This window comes from Amblyomma mixtum, chromosome 10 (genome assembly GCF_055824585.1).
Source record: "Amblyomma mixtum isolate Tamu chromosome 10, ASM5582458v1, whole genome shotgun sequence".
Lineage (NCBI taxonomy): Eukaryota > Metazoa > Arthropoda > Arachnida > Ixodida > Ixodidae > Amblyomma > Amblyomma mixtum.
The window spans coordinates 2290429-2305847 of NC_143021.1; the positions used below are offsets into that span (position 1 = coordinate 2290429).

Here is a 15419-nt window from a genome sequence, read left to right on the forward strand (position 1 = left end):
CGGTAGGATACAGCTGTTATATACTTTTCTCTTCAAGGATATTGGTAAGCTACCATTCATGACCTGAGAGAACCTGCCATATGCGCTCCACCCCATTCTTATTCTTCTAGTTATTTCCCTCTCATGATCCGGATCTGCGGTCACTACCTGCCCTTGCGCCTTTGCGCTCTTTCAGTCTCTCTCGTGTCTTTCCTGTGTGTGTCTTTTGTGCGCAATTCGTACCTACAATACCTGCCCTAAGTAGACATATTCTCTTACTACTTCCAGCACCTCTCTACCAATTGCAAACTGCTGTTCCCTTGCTAGGTTATTGAACATTACTTTGGTTTTCTGCATGTTAATTCTTAGCCCCACCGTTCTACTCTGCCTGTCTAGCTGATTGATCATGCTTTGCAGTTCTTGTCCTGTATGTTCTTGTAGGCGCTTATTAATGCAGCGTCCCATTTGTCCCACGTAAACTGAGCCGAAACTAAGCGGGATTTCATACACTACTCCCATTCTACAGGACACAAACTTGATTTTGTGGTTTACACCACAGCCTGCTTTTGTTCTCGAATCATTGTTAGTTAGCGCGCACAAACGGGACAGCTTACAAGGCGCCGAAAAGAAGATTTCCACACCGAATTTTCTTGCCACCCTCTTCAGGCCATGCGAGGTCTTATGAACTTAGGGCAGTACTTCAAATTTCCGCCTCTCACGAATGCCAGATTCTCGAGCACTAGAAGTTGGGATGAGGGTTTTCAACAGAGACCCGGCAGCGGCCTGCAGAAGCGACGAGGGAAACCCAGTAGAACTTAGGCGTGCGACTTGAGCGGAAAAGCTGAGTGAAACCTTGTGAAAACAGGGCTTCAATAATGGTGACCTCAAGCAGGATGAAGCAATTCCTCTCTTAATAAGCTTAGAGTGACAGGAGTCATAGGGTAAAAGGGCCTTTTTTGTTCTAGGCATGTACATCCAACACAAGTGGTCCGGTTCACTGAAAAACAATCTCAAGTCCAAGAACTGTAAGCAAGAGTTCTCAGGCAATTCTACGGTAAAATTCAAACTGGAAGCCTTGGATTTAAAAGACATTAAAACTTATTAGTTGAAAACCTTTATTAGTTGATTGTATTTGCTTTTTTAGGTCGTCCACGATAGATGAGATTGCTTGTATTTGTCTCTTATGCTCAGTGATTTGTGATGATGCTGCTGCGCATGCTCTGCTGGCCTTGCTCGGACCATGTATTTTCCAATAAACTTCAGTTGCTAGTCCAGTCGTTGTGGTGTGTACACTCTTCTTGTCCGTCGTCTTGTGTGACTGGTTTTTTTTCCGGCAAAATCTTGGCACGGTATGTAGTAGTAAGAACGTAGACCAACGTTTGAAACGCTTGAAACAATTTACTGACGTTTCGACCGTGGAACGGCCTTCGTCAGAATGTCTAGATCGAAAGGGATGGCACAATATATGTAGGTAAGAACAACGCACAGGATAATGGACACAAAAAAATTCGATAAAAAGCATCAGGCGCATGGCTACAAAACGATAAATGAGTCGCAGTGTGAATCACAAGACGATAAATGAACCACAATACACAACAGCTACTTTGCGAAATTTAGTCTATCGGCTGTGTAAGCTACATATAATGAACACGATAATGTGCTTTGCTTATAATCAGTCCTAAGATGACAAGTCACCATCTTGAACAGCGAGAATGAAGAAGCAAGAAGCAGGCCTTGTCTTTTCACCCAGTTGATAACTGGGTGATCAACTGGGTGATCACCCAGTTATCAACTGGGTGATCAACTGGGTGATCACCCATTGAAGCAGGCCTTGTCTTTTCACCCAGTTGATAACTGGGTGATCAACTGGGTGAAAAGACAAGGCCTGCTTCAGCGTCGTCAGGGGTTGTGCCTTCTCCTCACCAACTGTGCGGGAAAACAAGACCTGCATCAGTCCCGGGTAGTTCCTCTAGTGCCTCCAAGACTCAACCACACAGGCAAAATGGTCGCCCTACCAAAAATGGCAAATCTGTCGCCAGCGTCTCGAATACAAGCTCCGCAGCACCAACTCCAAAGCCTCCCGGACCGAGCGACAGCAATGACTAGCCACGTCATTTTCCGCTAACAGTGCTCCTACACACTACTCTGTCGGATTTCTAAAGCTCAGAAAAAATAGCCGATAAGTGCATTCGCCACGAGTTGCATGTTGCCACCCTAAGGACCTACTTAGCCTCGTCCATAGCCCCGAAAGGCCTGCGCATAACTGTAAAACCAGCTATATCTGAAATGTCAGAAAAGAATATATCACGATGGAATAAGATACTAGCAATCGCTTCGCTTGAACTTACCCGTGTTGTTTCAGAACACTATGTATCTTCCGGGAATATGTTTCGTAATACCGCAAACCAACTGTGCTCCTGCTATAGACTAAGCTCTTCTGAAACGTTTGCGTTGGAAGAGTACAAAACCAAAAAGCGAGATGAACTTTGCGCCATTAAAACAAAAAAGCTGTTACGAGACAACGTAGGCTATTTTTCTAACGTAGTTAGCAATGATCGTGAATTCATTCATAATTCAACAGACAAAGATTGCCCATCTTCTTTCCCGGCGGCACTAGCGGTAAAAAAAGAAAGCAGTCCTCCCCATTTTTCGAATCTAATTAATATCTCAGATCATGAATTAAGCTTCGAAAAAAGTAAAGTGCTGTCCCGGGGCCTCAGCTTTTGTCCTGCCACAGGCGGTTTTGGCGAGTTTCAGTTGATGAAAGATTTGGATAATTTTGCCCAGAATCTTCGCCCTCAGGAATTTTTTCATAATAAGCCTAATTCAAACGCATTGCGCAATACATTGCCATCTTACAAACACTGGGTTCCTCCAACACAGCGCGACAAGTGTCTAGAATTGCACATGATGTCCTACAACTGTATGAGAAACAGATCCCTTTTCATCGGAACCTTTCAGTTCGCGAGACAAAAGCGATGGAGCAGTTAGTGTCTCGAAGCGATATCATCATTAAGCCGGCTGAGAAGGGTGGTGCTGTGGTAATAATGAACGAAGGAGATTATGTTGCAGAGGCACATAGGCAGCTAACAGACGAATCTTTCTATCGGCATGTGGAGTATCACCCCACAGATCAGTTCAAAGATATTCTTAAAAACACTTTGCTAGACCTTTATAAGGACAACCAAATTACAGAAAGCGTGTTTCGCTCAATCGTCCCCCTCAGCCCGGTAGCCGGTAAATTCTACTTGTTACCTAAAATTCAGAAAGAGAAGATTCCAGGTAGGCCCATAGTTTCCTGTGTCGGCTGTGTCACGGAAAATCTGTCTCTGTACGTCGACACGCTCATTAATAATATTCCGCCCACATTTCCGTCTTACATAAAAGACACAACGCACTTCCTTTCTGACATCATCGACCTGACTATTCCTCCGGAATCATTGCTCGTCACGCACGACGTCACATAACTCTACACGAACATTCCGCATGAAGATGGTATCCGGGCCGTAGTGACTGCCTATATTGAAGCTAGCATAGAAAAAACACTAGATAGTTGTACTTTGGCTACCTTACTGAAACTTATATTGCAGTTAAATAATTTAGAATTCGAAGGCAAACATTATGTCCTGACTAGTGGTACTTCAATGGTACCCGTATAGGCCCAAATTATGCCAACATATTTATAGGGATGTTTGAAAACAAATTTTTGGGAAGCCGGTCTTTAGTACCATTTTGCTATAGGCGTTACATCGATGATATTTTTTTCATTTGGCCCCATGGCGAAGCCGAACTCCTATCATTTATTGTCGATTTCAACAGCGTGCACCCTTCGATATCATTTTCCCATACGTATTCTAGATCTACAATCCATTTTCTTGACGTCACAGTCTCACTTCACGAAGAGCGCTTAACTACAAGTGTACCGTAAACCTGCTGACCGCCAACAGTATCTGCACTTTGACAGTAGCCATGTCAAGCATGTTAAAACCAGCATCCCCTACAGTCAAGTGGTCCGCTTCAAACGCATCTGCTCGGAACAATCTGATTTTGAACGCAACTGCGCTACACTCCGTAACTCACTGACTAAGCAGAATTGCCCACCACAACTGATAGATGACGCCATTAAGCGTGCTGATACACTACACCGAACGAGTCTACTTGCCAAAGATAAACCAACAGTTCAGCACTTTCATACCAACATTGTCTTGACCCATTCTGCATCTGCTCCAAAAATTTCAGCAATCCTAAATAAGCACTATAACATTCTTATGCAAAGTGATCGCCTGAAGAACATATTTTTAGAGCCACCCAAAGTAGTTTACAGAAGGTCAAAAAACCTACGCGATATACTAACATCGTCAAAGACCAATCCCCCCGAACCCGTAGGCTGCCATCCATGTAACAAGAGTCGCTGTAAAGTATGTCCGCATATGACCACATCTTGTAGCGTCAATAGCACCGGTTCACTCTTTCGTTTAAGCATTCGCGGTGATTTCAACTGCGATACTGCAAATGTCATCTACCTGCTGCAGTGTACCGTATGTAATTTACAATATATAGGTCAGACTGAAACCCCGTTTAGATTACGCTTCAACAACCACAAAGCCCACGTTCAAAGCCCACCGAACTTACCGCTATCAAGGCATGTCCAACTCACTGGCCACTAATTCGATCAGATTTCTGCTACCATTCTGGAATCAGGCTTTAAAACTAATCCTGACCGGGAAATTAGGGAGTCTTACCTTATCTATAAGTTCAATACAGTGTCTTCCGGTTTAAATGAAAGCACAGGAAAATTGAGTTCCATACCCTCTTAATGCCCAAATATTTCGCTTTTAGGTCAGTGTATTCTGGTTCGTCATCAGTTTCTTTTCTAGATTTAGTAGAAGATATTCTTTCTACTGATTATGCTGTTCATCGCCTCCATGTGTTTTGTTGATCACGTGCAACTTCTTGCTTCTTCATTCTCGCTGTTCAAGATGGTGACTTGTCATCTTAGGACTGATTATAAGCAAAGCACATTACAGTAGAACCCCACTCATACGTTTTTCACCGGACCGGGAAAAAAAAACGTAACAGCCGGGAAAACGCAACAGTGAGGAAAGCACCGAAAATTAATGAAAACAGTGCAGCTTTGACTTGAAACAATTTATTTCCGCAAATTGACCCTAGGACTTTAAAAAATCGAGAATGGTGGATTGCAGTTTGTTTCGCTCGCTGGAAAGAACAACGCGTTTCTCAATAGCAAAGGCCGCATTGCTGTCAGCGTCGCTTTGCGGTGCGGCCACCCCGCACGCAGCAGTGCTGTGCAGTTCACGCGCTCACTGCAGTCCACGCTGAAGCGACGTTGTGCACAGCGTCAAGCACTGAAATTTGCGTAGGCTGCTCGCCGCGCTGCTCCGCGTAGGCCGCCCTGACTGCCTGTCGACTGCGTTTAGTACGTCCAGCTTTTCCTCAAGGGGAAGCGCCTTCCGCTTACGCAAAGCTATCACGCCATCAAAGCACGATAAAGATGTTGTTGCGACTGAGAGAAGGATGGAAAGGAAATTGCACGGGCCTGCCGACTGACTCCAGCCGAGCCATCACCGCTGGCACTTGCAGATAGAGGAGAGTTAAAAGATAAAAAGAAAGAGTGAAAGAAAAGAAAAGACGCGTGTCGCAACAACTGCGTCCGCCGAAGCGTACGCTGAATGAGAAAAACAGATAAGCGCCCGCAGCCGCGCCTCCTCGTCACCACCTCCCACGATAAAGATCGCGGCATTCGGCGTTCGCGAGGCAGATAGCCATCTAGTGGCGGCCTCTCCAACTCGCGTGCGGCTTCTTGCAGCCAGTTCCGTAGCCAAGCCTGGCCAAGACTCGTCAAAAATCAAAATGCCGGTTGGCGCGCATTGCCCGGGCGGGTTCGGGGAGCCCGGTTGCGACGTATCATGCGGGATCGTTTCCTCGGCTACGACGTAACAGCGGGGTTCCCAATACATTGGATCCTATGGAAGCTATGCCGGGACCGGATGAAAACGACGTAACAGCCGGGAAAACGCAGCAGTGAGGAACGTAACAGCGGGGTTCTACTGTATCGTGTTCATTATATGTAGCTTACACAGCCGATAGACTAAATTTCGCAAAGTAGCTGTTGTGTATTGTGGTTAATTTATCGTCTTGTGATTCACACTGCGACTCATTTATCGTTTTGTAGCCATGCGCCTGATGCTTTTTATCAAATTTTTTCGGGTCCATTATCTTGTGCATTGTTCTTACCTACATATATTGTGCCATCCCTTTCGATCTAGACATTCTGACGAAGGCCGTTCCACGGCCGCAACGTCAATAAATTGTTTCAAGCGTTTCAAACGTTGGTCTACGTTCTTACTACTATATATATATATATATATATATAGCACGTCCTCAGTTACCGCTGATGTGACATATATATATATATATATATATATATATATATATATATATATATATATATATATATATATATATATATTCAAGGAGAGGGCTGAGTCGGGCTGGTTTGTTTATGTTGAATGGTACGGCAAAACTGCGCTGACGGACGGGACGGAAGAAGATGAGACAAACACATGCGCTGTCCGTCAGCGCTGTTCACTAGTGCACGAACCCCCTTTCATTTGTTGGAGGTTGCGGTCGTCTGGCGCCCTGGACCTTCGCAGCCGTAATCTCTCGCCGCCTACCATGCCTCAGGACTCTGCGCATGCCCACACACCCCGACCGTTCTCTGCGCTCCATCGTGATCCCGCTGTATTCAGTGGCACCGGCGACCACGATGTCGAGGATTGGTTGGCATCCTACGAACGGGTGAGCACCCATAACAATGAGGGATGATGCACTCAAGCTCAAGAACGTAATATTCTACCTTTCGGACGTTGAGAATCTATGGTTCTGGAACCACGAAGCCGGTATCACCACGTGGTAAGCCTTTGAAACCAATTTTTCTGACGTATTCGGCAGGCCTGCGGTGCTCAAGCTCCGTGCGGAACAACGCCTGCGAAGCCGGGCGCAGCTGCCTGGTGAAAATTTCACCATCTACATAGAGGACAATGTGTTTTGTGATTATGGATGCTCGGGTTACGACGTGCAAAAACATCGGTGTGTAGTGCAGTGGTCCCTTGTGGAGCGTCGTTTTTTAAGCATGAAATGCTTTTAGCTCCCGTTGTCGGCATTGTGGTGACGTCATGCCGAGACCGAGAGCCAACATCTGGGCACTGAATTCCATTCATCCGGGCACCGAAACGAGAGCATCCGGGTACCGTACGAGATTTAACGAGACTCTCTAAGAGAAAGGGCCGCGCTTCCGCGCTGTCGCCAAGGATGGCACTTCGGTCCCACACTCACGCATGTAAAAGACCGGCCGCTGGGCCTTCAGCTCATGAAGGTTCACCCTTTGGCAGGCAGATGTATACACGCTCGTGGAGTATTTGAACGCGCGGAGTATTTGAATTCCTCTCAGGCCTGCGTCTCATCGTGTCCGCGTACGCTTCTGCATTGTCCTGCATTTCATTGCCGCTACCGTCACAGCTGCTTAAGCCAAGCAACGGAGCCTGATGAAAGGAGAGGTAGGAAGCGTCTTGCGGAAAGCGATCGCTTTGCGAGTGATACGCCACAGCAGAAGACTGCTCGCCCCTGCCGACAACGCCATGATTATGCAGCCGCTCCCGAAAGCTACAAGGCCGCCACGGTTCGCGGCTGCCTACCTAAGCCCGCCCTATTGCAGGCGATCACTTCGACGCAACAAGAAGAGTGTGGTGTGGTGTGTTGAACACTAGACCCATTTCAAGATTTTGACTAGTACCATCTACAACCAATGCGTTATGCCCGTAAACATTTCACGCTTACTCTACTCTCTGTTACGGGAGAGGCAGAGATTTTTTTTTATATTTCCTGCCTGCCATGCGGACGTATGTCTGCAAAAATATTTGCATGAAGAATTGGTGACAACACAAACTTCTCTGCATGATGGTGGGCTGAGGCAGAGTAGTTCTCGGTTTAGGTTGTGACAACATGGTGCACTCCGTTTAAAAAGTGCTATAGCATTGTGGGCTACGGAAAGGCATCTGTGATGTTATAATGTAAGCTTGCGGCTCTGTTCTTTATTGTTAAGCAGCTTAATTCATTTTGTGCAATGAGTAATCTGCGCCAGGATGTGAGTCGCCGAGCACTGCCAATGCTTTTGACACCGGAAACAGAAGTGCTTTGGCATCCAGAAAGTGTGTGAGCAGGAGGAATCGCTGGGCCTGGCAGTTCATGGGTTAACACAAAACACTCTGCACACAGTGCGACAAGCAGTGTGATGGCAATTACAGTGTGTGACGAAGGTATGTGATTCAGGATGTGCTTGACTTATCTACTCAAATTCAAGAAGTCTTAACAGTCTTTGCACTCTGCACAATTATGTGACAAAGGGCTGTATTTATTTTCACTCTGTCCACTGTGTTATGAGCGTGTTTCCATGTTATTGAGGTGTGAGTGCATTGAAAAAGTTTTGCCCCCAGAAATACTGTCCATGATTTGAATCCATAATAATGGGGTCTGTATTAACGAGGCATGACCGTATAAATGAAATTATGGTTATATTTAGTCCTGATAATGACACAAGTTATTGAGCTGTATAACGAGACTGCCTAGACGACTTATGAAGTAAACTGAAACTGTGAAACTTGGAGAATGCAACAGCAGGACGGGACACAGTGTGTACATATATCTCGTGTGTGCCATGAAGATAGCCTCCTGTCTCATCATAGCTTGGCCCCTGTATGTGTCTTGCCAGTCATCACCCAGCACCTATGACCCTATTTGTGCCGTTGGCATGTGCGCCCAATTGTAAAACATATTTTCTACTCTCGTGGTGATATAATGTTTTGGCCGATAAAGTTGTTTAATCCAAATTGGCAAGGCTTTGGAAAGCATTCCTGCGATAGCCAACTTGCTCTCATTCTCAAGAAAATCTCAAGTTTTTTCATAAATTATCAGATCCCGATCAAAACACACATTCCTACACCACCCGTTACACAGAACCGTGGAGGGTGGTAGTGAGCCTTCGCACGTGCGCACTTCTCTGCCTCGGCGGAGAAGCACTTACTCCGACCGCAACCACTTTCACTTCTCGGACACTGTCACGGTGCTGTGTAGCTTATGCACGCACAGGAAATTCACCATGAACAGCCTCCTTTCTCCAAGGTGAGCAGCCGTTACTCGTCACTGCCCGTCGTGGTCCTCACAGGGAGTAGGAAAGCTTGAAACACGGCCACAAACGGCTCCAAACAAGCGCTTCGTGACATCGCCACCGCTTAGGTCCTACGTCGGTTTGAAGACCAATGCAATACGCATATCTAGCATCCAACCTTGGAATCGGTGCACTTTAACCATTCAGAGGCAAGTATCCTGGATCCAACTAGGCGGCTTGCACTGGTCTTGGAACCACTTGCTTACAACTGCCCGAAAACACCGTGACTGCCGCCGCGACCTTTAAAGCGGCCATTTTTCCCTCCTGGCACAGAAAAGGGTAACTGACTTGAAATTTGCTGTCATTTAAGGGAATTGTGGGCGAGGCAAATATTATCAAGAATTGCTTCCACAAAGCAACAGTGAGCCTCTCTGAGAGATGCAGGCAGCCGTGGTCAACAAGACAGGGATGCTGAATTGGTCAGCACAGAGATCGCTGACGATGGAAGGTGACCTCTGCCGAGGCAATCCTACCTGAAATCCTGTTGTGAACAAAAAATGCTGCACCTGCAGAAGTCAGCCGCCCAATGAGGCACAAGTAGTGTCAAGAGCTGTGAATTACTCGAATCAATCAAAGCTGATTTCAGAAGGTAATCAATAAGACATTTCTTGTCTGCTAGCTTGTCCACTTGTATTCCACCTTGTTCATAACAGACTCACACGTGGTTACACATTCTACCAACTACTCCTACAACAGGCCACACTGACAAGGTCTGTTATGCTGTATGCAGTGTGTGTTAAGACGAGTGATTTTCAGGACGTCTGTGAAATCTCTGTGCACCCCCTTTCTGAAGCCTTAAAAGAAAAAAAGTGCACAAGTTACGTGGTAAATAACGTGGGTGCCACAAACTTATTCTGACAGGAGGGGTGCCCATTTACTATTCCTCATCCCACTGCAATCACAAGCCTCTTAGAAAATAGCAGATTTCTTCAACCCTGTCAGGGCTTGGCTGCCTTGGGTGGGTGCAGCAGGTTGAAGCTGCCGTGACGACCAATGCCCGACAGGAACCGCTTGGCACCTGCAACAGAGATAGATACACACGAAATGCAAAAGGATGAACAGCATATGTAAAAGAAAATCACAAAAGTCGTTGCACAGGAAGCGGAATATCATAGGAGTAGAGTTTATGCAGAGGAAAAGATACTGGGGGACTATGTAACCCTGAAGAAAAAGCGCAAAGTACAGAAGTACTACAACCATGAAAATCTGCAAAACAGCACAAAAAAAAAAAGTTTGCAAATTAACACACACAGTGACATACAGGCGTGAAATACATGCACAAAAAATAATACAAGGCAAACATGTTTCGGCCGTTAATCTCCGCAGTTTAATATATGTGTCTCAATCAAGATAAAAGACAGTTATCGGGTAAATTGTTCCAATGAGTTACGGTTTGAAGAAAAACGGAATAGTCGCCGACCGATTTTTCAGACTCAAAGGGACCCGGAAAATGGCCCGAATAATCGAACAGTCCGAAAAATCCGTGAACTTAAAAAAATCAACATTTGTGCGAAAAACCAACTTTCCAAATCACGAAAATCACCGCTCCCCATGTTCCGCCTACAAGCGATAATATTAGACTCTATCTGAGTCGTAGCAGTGCTTTTTTCATGTTCGCACCCTATCGCATCATGATACCAGATAGTGCGACGCAGCCGCGGTCATGCTGCGAATGAATGCACTCGCTGCACGGCATGGGGCAATCATGTTCGCGAAGACCGAGCTAACCCACGGGAAGACGCGAGCGGAAGCGGGCGCCTCCGAATGCAGTACCCCCCCCCCCCCCCCACTCTCCGCGCACCGCGGGGGGCGTCGTCCAAGCCGTGATGGACGCTGCAGCTGTCCCGCTATACCGTTTTCCATGCGATTGCGCACCCTTTGTAGGCCATCTCGATGGCAATGGAGAGCACCTCATTACCACGAATAGCAACGATGGAGAACAAATAGCCAAGCCTATCCAAGCCAGTCCGATTGCGCCCGCCGAGCTGATTCCATTTAAATCCAAGATGGCGCCTTTCGCGGTGGCGGCAAACGGGTTGGTTGTGACAGCGATGCCCGCTCGCGTCTATAATAGGCCGAAATAACGATCTTTCAGTTGAAAACGATCATCACAATATTGTTGGCGCCTATTTTAGTCCGAAAATTCGAACTTTTAGACTCCACAAAGTCTGAAATATCATCTGAATTATCGGTCATGAAAATGTACACATTCCTATGAACACATTCCTAAGCAAACTAGAAGATAGCTTTTTAGCCCAGACGCGCCGATCGCTGCAGGCTGGTTATCCTCTGACCCTCATATCCTCAGTGGCTGAGGCCTTGTTGAGAGCCAAACAAGAAAAAATAAGAGATAAAGATAAGATCGTAGTCATTCCCTATGCCCACGGGATTTCACACAGCTTAAGAAAAATAGGAAAAAGGGTAGGAATAGATGTTATATTTTCAGCTCCGGATCGCCTCTGCAAGCGCGTTAATCATATGGGTCGTAAGCACACAGGATGCACCATAAATCATCGCGACTGGTTCGTATCCTGTGCTCAGGGCTTCGTGTATTCTTCCCCCTTGTCTTGCGGCCGTGCATACGTAGGCCAAACCGGCAGATATGCCTTAATATCAGAGCACAAATAGAAAGTGACGCAACCAATCTCAGGCCATCTGGGCATTCACTGCCGAGATTGCAAATGCGCCCCTGAGCTGGGCAACATGAGCGTGCTGCGCAGGTGCGGTGACAAAACCACGCGAGAAATCATTGAAGCCGTGAAATTCGCGCATCTTAAAGAGAGTTGTGTCTGCACCCCCTCCATAGCCCTTATAGATAAGGAATTGCAGTTCTTATCAGTAGCTGGATGATCGGAGTTCTATGTGATTTCTGGTGGTGATGACTGTTTATCAGAATCTGTTGCTCATCTTATTTTCTTGATGTTCCTGTATATTTACCAAAGCGTCTAATCTGGGCTTCGAAGTTCATCACATGGAAACACAATTTGGCTATGCAATTTTTAACTTTCTTGGAGCACTCTGAGTTTAAACTCAGGATTGGTTTAATTTACTTTGTGTTATAAAGCCAGCAGACATAGTTTTCTTCCACTTTCATACGTATGCCTAATGTTGCAGAAATTTTTCTTTGGTGGTCTCCAATGTAAATTTCAGCCCTGAACCCCATTCCTGATACACTTTCTGGATGTTAATCATCATGGAATTGAAACTGAAATGGTCTGCAAAAACCTGGTAATCGTCAACACACCTGAATGTTGTATGGTGAAGCCCAACTAGTGCAGGTTCCGGGGATCTATCTAAATAGCTCAGAAAACTATCACTCGGTATTGGGGCCGTTTGCAGCCAACATGGGCGGAATGCAGTAGATAGAAAAGAGATGCTATGTCTGACCATACGCGTCGTACCCTGGACAGCCTCCGCATGCAGCCTGGCTGATGATGATGATGGTGCCTCCCCCCCGAAGCAGGCGTGGCGTGTGGCACCCAGGTCAGCCTGCACACACCGCTGGGGGAACTTGGCAATGCTGCCGGCCAGGCTGATGGCTTGGCCCAGGGCTGGGGGAGAGGGAGGGAGCACAGCATCTCTGGCCAGTGCAGAGGGAACGCATACACAACACGCCTACGACAGAAATGGCAATAGCGCTACAGCAAGATGTACACACGAAAGACTGATGCAGCTAGGACACGCGCTACCTTCATCCGAGTTTATTTACTGCAAAGGCAGCCGAATATATAGAAAATTCGGCTGGCTTTGCAGTAAATAAACTGGGATGAAGTTAGCACATGTCCTGTGTCGGTCGTTCTTGTGTACGTCTTGCTGTAGCGCTATTGCCATTTCAGTCTCAAATAATGCACCATCTAGCCCAGATTGACGTTGTTCTAAAACATGCCTATGGCTCACTGTCCTCACTCAAACGGTCATCTCTCTCTGGAACTAAGGCTGCCCACTAATATGCCTCTTCTTCTCGTGCAGGCCTGCTCTCCCCAACAGTGGCCTGGAGCCACCAAGCACCCGAGGCCACTGTTTCCACTGGTCAGCAAACATCTGATTTGCTCAACAGATCTGGGCTTCCCACGCTTGAATCCCGTCGAAAGCAGCACCGACTAAAAATGTTGTTCAGTATCACACGTAATAAAACGCAACTCAATTTTCAGAGTTACATGCAATACAACACAACATGCTTCAAACAAAAGCATATTCTTGTTCCTTCTTTCCACGCACCATTTCCGAATGGAACCGACTGCCAAGCGATATCTTCAGAATCTTTCTTGTCTGCTGTTTCGTCTCATGTATCGCAGTAGCGCGTCTAGTAGACAGTGTATTTCGATTTCCTTGTTTTTATTCTGTTCACTCAGTGTGGTTGACGTCGGTTGTTGTGCCTGTGCTTTTTTTGCTTCCCGTTGGTCTTCATGAATTTATGTCCTCGTACTGTAATTGCCCTTTGTTGCTGATATTTTGTTGTTGCTACTTTGTAATTTTAATTTTTAACTTTGTGCACTCCTGCCTTGACCGCCAAAGGGCAGTCGGCAGTATTTATGAAATAAATAAATAAATAAACAATAAAACTCTTGGAGCTGGTCTGCTCTACATTCACAGGTCACTGGCCGTCCTCCTCAGTGGCTGCAGGGGGAGAGCCAGGTTGCGCTTCCCGGGCATTTCTGCGCCATCTGGCCAGGCGCACCTAGGGACGCATTCCCTCAAGGCAGTCCAGATACCAACCACGACCACAACCGTCATCCCAGCGTAACAAGCATCAAGTTATCTTTGTCGCTAACAAGTTTACAGGGATATCGCACTTCTCTGCTCACTGCAGAGATACGGTCATCACTCGCCCACTCTGCCACTTACACGCCCAATGCGCACTTCACGTCGCCTACGTAGTAATCTTAGCTTCCAACGTCTATTCAGCCGAACACTCGCATTTAATTCCTCAGCTTCGCCGCGTGCTATCAAGTGTTGGAATGGTCTTCCGGATTGCACTGCTACCATACATGACCCATATATGTTCAAAAACAAATTGACCCCCCGTATGCATCCATGATATAGTAGTACATAAATTGTGTTCATAATGTGTAGCTGAATCCATGCAGTGCCGCTGCCTATTCATTTGCTGTTTTCTGCTTCTGTGTCAGTATAATACATTTTTCTTGCAAGTACGCTTTAATAATTGTTTGGAGTCCAATGTATTTAACATCGTTTACTTTTGTGCTTTTCCACTTTGTACCGTCTTTTGCCTGCAAAATATTGTAACCCCTCCGCTCACACAATGTTCCAAGTGTGAGGTATTTGTACAAATAAATAAATAAACAATCATTAACTCAACGGTGGGCAGTGATGCCACAGGGCCAGGTGGTCCAGCCAGGCTGCAATGAGACAAGATCTGGGAAAAGATCCAGAAGAAATAGCCTTGTTCTCTATGGCATCAAGGACGAGGAGAAACAAACAGGGCGTGATGCTGAAAAGTTCACCATTGCAAAGAGTAGTACTTTCAGAGAGAACCATGTGATATTGAGCGAGCATACCGCATTGGGTCTTTCTGGACTGGCAAATTGCAGGCCCACAATTGTGAGGTTTGCTCGCTTTAAAGACAAACAGCAAATGCCGTCTTCAGCCCGGAAATTCAAAGATACAGGTTCTCGCCCAGAAACACCTCACTGAGTTTGGAAAGGCCCGAAGGTTGTGGTGAAAGCTGTGAAATGAAACACTAGTGAAAGACCTTACTACTTTGACCACGCTTCTAAGCAGGTCAATTAGGAATGATTCCAAATTATACACTGCATTCACATAATCATCACCCTTTATCATTTCTGCAATGTTGTTCCAAAAAATCATTCCTTGTGCTGTCTAATAGTCGGCACGCGATCTTCACGCGATGTCTTACTACTAACTGGCTTACCGAACAAGTTGACAACATTCGCCCATTCCTCTCAGACTTTGACGGGAATGATGGACCTTACAATTTGCACAGTGGGCAACCGGCATCTGAACTGGTGTCACAACTGGAACTGGTCTGGCTTCACTGCATTGCTACTCACCCACACATCCTCACTGGTATTTGCCTTGTGTTTGTGTTGCACATAAGCGAACCAAGGCTATCACACACCAGGCTCAAGGTACAGAACAATTGTCTTCTGTGGACTTTTATAAAGACGTGTGTAAAGGGCCTAAAAAGTTAGTTCATACCACCTAGTGATCCCAG

The 15419-nt window shown here is 46.2% G+C and overlaps 1 protein-coding gene and 1 long non-coding RNA gene across 11 annotated transcripts in view; one reads left to right on the top strand and one right to left on the bottom strand.

The window, feature by feature from the left end:
- Positions 1-6488: 6488 nt before the first annotated feature.
- The window catches only part of LOC149324986 (uncharacterized), a 52611-nt gene continuing 43680 nt past the window's right edge, over positions 6489-15419 (bottom strand). For 5 of the 10 annotated variants that reach the window (XR_016285960.1, XM_089562456.1, XM_089562459.1 and 2 more), the window contains 2 exons: positions 12611-12774; positions 6489-10241 (listed from right to left, as the gene is read on the bottom strand). Coding sequence is in view for 8 of the 10 variants with exons in the window: in XM_089562456.1 (XP_089418582.1) it covers positions 10122-10241; positions 12611-12774 (284 nt within the window). In the remaining 2 variants the exon portion in view is untranslated. The remainder of the gene's footprint in view (positions 10242-12610; positions 12775-15419) is intronic. The other 5 variants (XR_016285959.1, XM_089562458.1, XM_089562457.1 and 2 more) reach the window with 2 other exon arrangements.
- Positions 6505-14467, top strand: LOC149324987 (uncharacterized). The gene is made up of 2 exons (XR_016285961.1): positions 6505-6912; positions 13193-14467. It is a non-coding gene; the product is annotated as an uncharacterized LOC149324987 (long non-coding RNA).